The sequence below is a fragment of the Gymnoscopelus braueri genome (genome assembly GCF_963280865.1).
Source record: "Gymnoscopelus braueri genome assembly, chromosome: 11".
NCBI lineage: Eukaryota > Metazoa > Chordata > Actinopteri > Myctophiformes > Myctophidae > Gymnoscopelus > Gymnoscopelus braueri.
Window position 1 is genome coordinate 15,295,932 of NC_137613.1, and position 5,000 is coordinate 15,300,931.

The 5,000-nt window shown below is 45.1% G+C and overlaps 1 protein-coding gene across 1 annotated transcript in view; it reads right to left on the minus strand.

Annotated features, from left to right (window-relative positions):
• itgb8 (integrin, beta 8) overlaps window positions 1–3,884 on the minus strand; it is a 38,952-nt gene extending 35,068 nt beyond the window's left edge. The window contains 1 exon segment of the mRNA XM_080443031.1: window positions 3,184–3,884. Within this exon segment, the coding sequence (XP_080299157.1) occupies window positions 3,184–3,292 (109 nt within the window). The 5' untranslated portion in view covers window positions 3,293–3,884.
• Window positions 3,885–5,000: the final 1,116 nt, after the last annotated feature.

Sequence of the window (5,000 nt, forward strand, 5' to 3'; positions counted from 1 at the left end):
GCGACGCGTTTTGAGCTTGTATATCTGTTTTGCTGTTTTTGAATTTGAATCCTGAAAATTAACAGTTTTGGACATATGAGGTTTCCACCCGACAGAGACGATATAACACTTACTGACATATAGCTCTTAAGTTGCACTGCAAAACATGGGTGCAAAAAAAAGGTTTGTAACACCAGAGTTCAAATTAATTGCAGCACTGAGTCAAGTTAAGGGCCATTCACACTGAGCACTATAACTATAACTATAAAAATATAGTTTAAAAGATCAATCAATCAAGTCAAGTGGATGGCAGAGTTCACACAGACTATACAAAAAATACAATGGTGAACGATATAGTTATAGTTATCTTTATATCGTTAGTGCTCAGTGTGAATGGCACTTTAGACATGTGAGTGGAGTGATGTCTGGAACTGCGAACAGGTGCTTCAGTGGTGAAGGGGTAGATCATTTACTTTTTCTCTCTCTCTCCCTCTCTCTCACACACACGCACGAATGCACGCACACGCACACGCGCACGCACACGCACACACACACACACACACACACACACACACACACACACACACACACACACACACACACACACACACACACACTGACGCACGCACACACATAGAATAGTGATAAGGCAATAAAAGACGATAAATGGCCACAAAACGCCCCGTTTAATCATGATCAACGTTCCCGTCCTGTGCAGCTAAATTACCCCTGAATTGAGCTGATTCATTCACAGTGACATGGAATGTTCCTAAGCTGCTTCAGTAAAAAACCCAGGCTGCCACAGCCAGCCACACTGCTGTTGGAATGGAGAGAGAGAGAGAGAGAGACGGCTGGGGCTCAGCCTCAACAGCACAGCGCTAATGAGCCGCTGTGACCCAATTAGCGCCGTGCCCTTTTAACTTTTATAATTGTTACCATTCATCAAAGCCTGGAGACAAGTGTCATTGAAGCCGGGGCCCAGCCTCTCCAGTTAACCCACACCACTGTGGGTCTCAAAGTGGGGTCCTGGGACTCGCACGGCCCCCCCACCAGCTTAATGATTGACAGAGTGGACCTTTATGGGTCTGTAACTTCGTCGATGTAGGAATGGAACCAAACGGACCCGTAACAACAAGGGTCGCTGATGCATATCAAGCTGCAGGTCCTTGAAATGAAAAAGATTTGAGAAACACTGACCTAGGCCTACAGCACACAGTAAAACACTTAGTGTTCATTGAATTAAAGCTGCAATCCATAGGTTTAATGTACTACCTGTAACCTGATGACCCACCTAATTCCAACACACTTTGCTAGATGGCTCAGGGTAGAACACAGGGTTAAGCAAATATCACTGGGATTGGTATTTAAAGATGGAGTGATATTTTTCAACCCTAAAACCTGATCATAAAGGTATTATTATTATGTAAGGATTTTTTTCAACAAAAAGAAAGTGTACAGTAAGTGTTAAAATGTTGTTTTTATGTAGACACACCCACCAGTTCATTAAGTATACCTGGTTCTCACCTTAGCACCCTCAAAACCCTCATACCTGTCAAACCACTTCTCCGAAGTGAGTGGCACCCACAGCCACAACACTAGAGGGAGCGACCATGATCTGGTACCACCCACACTTAGAACAAACATGGGCAAATTCTCATTCTACTACTTAACCGCCAAAATGTGATACACATCCATTAAAGGATGTGTATCACAGGTTTCTTTCAAAAATTGGCCTGAAAAAACATCTCTCAGGAGACCACAAGGGGAGGTAAATGTAATTTTTTCCCATCTCTTTTGTACATTATTGTGTACATTTGTTATATTATGTTGATGAATTGAATACATAGGACCACAATGGTCCCCCAGGACTTTTTTGTGTTATCCTTTTAGCCTTCTTGTCGAACTGTACCACGTGCTGTTTACATTTCTGACAAATAAAGTATTCAATAAATCAATCAAACCAAATCTCTTCACCGGAAATCTTGGTCTACAATCTCAAAATGTGTTGCGTTTGCGACAGGTTGTGAGCTTGTGGATCAGATATTTTCGCAGAATGTTTTTCCCCCCCAGAATAGTGGTGGCGCCAGGGTTTAAACTAAGTGGTTAAAACAAGTTCCGGATTGCAGCTTTAAGTGGACCACTTGTATGGAGGTCACAAAACGCCCTGATTGCATTTGTAGACTCTCACAGTTAAATTAACTCAGGGTTCTTTACAGTGTAATGTTATGGCACTGGAGTGTATTTGATCATGCGGCAGGATGACATATAATGACATCACTGATTATTGTATGATATGATTTTGATATGACAGATGATGCGATAAGATGCTGCTCTGGTGGAATTGGCCTCATGTGGCCTCTGGTCCAGTGGTTCTCAAAGTGGGGTCCATGGACCCCCAGGGGTCCTTGGGGGGGATTCCAGGGGCCCCCTAGCAAAATGTTAAGTTTAATAACTTTTATACTTCGGCTATTAAAGACCTACAATCTCCCAACGTGGCGCGATGTGACACATTGTGAAGAAAAATAAAATATAAATCTTGAAGAAAGAAAATTTGAATACGTTTCAAATTTCTTAACTCAAATCTTTTCTTCTGGGGGTCCCTGGCACAAAATCTTTCAGATGGGGGTCTGCGGCCATATACTTGTAGTGTATAGCCTACTGGGGGTCCTTATGAGACATGAATGTCTGACAACCATTGCTCTTTAGCACAGTTTCTCAACATAGGGCCTGGGGGTACCACCACCCATATGGGTCTGTAACTTGGAGAGTGCGCAAAATCAAATGCAACCAAACGGACCTCTAAATCAGTGGTTCTCAAAGTGGGTTCCAAGGGGTCCCAAGCAAAATGTGTCAATATAGCATCACAATAATTTCAACCACTTTAACCTTTTAGATCTTGTAGATCTACTATTTTTGAAAAATCGTGAACATTTGTGCAAACCTTTGAATATATATATTTTGTAACTCAAATCTTTGCTTCTGGGGGTGTCCCTGGAACAACATGTTTTGAGATGGGGGTCCGCAACCAAATATCATTTAGGGGGTCCTTGACATGAAAAAGTTTGAAAACCACTGCTCTAAATGGACCTCTAATGCATACCAAACTGGGGGTCCATCAAACTATAGGGGTCCTTCACATAACAATACTAAATGTTGACAATCACTGCTGTATTAATAGTTGTGTGTCCAGACAGTAGTACTCACCCGGACGGGACGCTCCGGCGCGCACAGCCAAAGCGGAGCAGCAGAGGAGGACACACACTGTGACAGGGAGGAGGCGACCGTGGTGACCGTTACGTAGCCAGGAAGTCATGTCCACACACACACACACACACACACACACACACACACACACACACACACACACACACACACACCGACCAGGACCGGACAGGACAGAGGAGGAGGAGGAGGGCACCGTCCGTCCCCTCACCAACCGATCAGACCCGGACCCAGACACTACTGACCCAGACGACAGACGGGGGTCCAGCACCAGTGCCACCGGCGACGACCACCACGGTGTGTCCGGTACGACGTGAACAATGAAACGCAGCAGCGTGGATGCATGGGCATCGTTCACACGCACTGGTCAGCGCGGGGTTCGGGTGTTTCTTTCTTTCTTTCTTTCTTTCTCTCTTTTCCCCTTTCTTTTCCTTTTGAAGCAATAATAACAACAGTCCTTCTTAATCCCTCCCGATTTGAGTCTCGAGGTATTTATTTCACATCCCTGGGAAATCAGCTTATAATAAATACCGGCCGTTCCGGCGCGCGTACGTGCGTGCGCGCTCCTCCTACAGCAGCCCCGTTAAATACTCTCCTCCTATAATAATAAATATAATAATAATAATAATACCGGAGGCGCCTGATGAGACAAAAGTGACCAAATAAACCCGAGCGCTGCTCTTTTTCGCTCCTCCATCTATCTGGCGATGGTGTGACCGTCACCTCCCAGCAGCACAGACAGGTGTGTGATGGTGCCGCGCGACGCGTCTCCTCATCGTCGCCGGGACGTCGCGCGTGTTGTTGCTGCTGCGTCCGCGTGCGAATAATAATAACAGCCCGGCTCCTCCGCCGGCGTGGTGACACAGACCTGTCCGCTATGAGTCGGAGGAGGCGACATGCTGACTGGTGATAAACTGCAGCGTGAGACACACACACAGAGAGACACAGACACACACACACACACAGACACACACACACACAAACTGAGAGACTAGATCACTGGAGTTGACAAAGCAGCCGGTTTTTATCCCTCTGCTGAACGCCGGACTGACTCAGGCGAAGGGGCTGTCATAGCAACGACGCGCTTCACACACACACATGCTGTCCTAGTAGAGAGAGAAAGAGAGAGAGAGAGAGAGAGAGGGGGGGGGGGGATTGTACTTGGATGCTTTTGTTTATGTCAAGCCAGTGTCAAACTTTTTCATTTCATGGACCCCCATTTGAGATTTGTATCTACATGGGACCCCCTGCAATGTACAGTAGCCGACTAGCCGGAAACAGGAAGATTGGGCTCGAAGGAAAAGTGTAGGCTATATGATTAGAACGTGCTTGAACTACAATTAAAGGGATACTTCACCCCCAAAATGACTTTTTTTCTATCGATTAGTCACCCCATGGAGACTTGAATTCATGGATGTTTTTTTGTTTTTGTCGCATTCCTATGCCAATCATTTGATGACCGGCAGCGGTTCGGGTAGGAGACACACAAGAGTCTCTGTGTCTCCTACTGGAACCGCTGCCTACCGGTCCGCTGGTCATCAAATTATTGGCTTAGGAATGAGACAAAAACTAAAATATATCCATGAAGTCTCCATGGTGACTAATCGATAGAAAAACTATCCCTTAAGGCCTAATATTTCTACAATTGCTACAAATTGCTACAAAACCTGCTTATCCAATCAATTTTGGCCATAAACAAGACGTTGAAGGATATTTAAGTCTGATAATGATGTAGGCCTACTGTGTATGTTCAAATCATGACAAAATAGCCAATGTTAGATCAAGGTGCCCACCCTTCC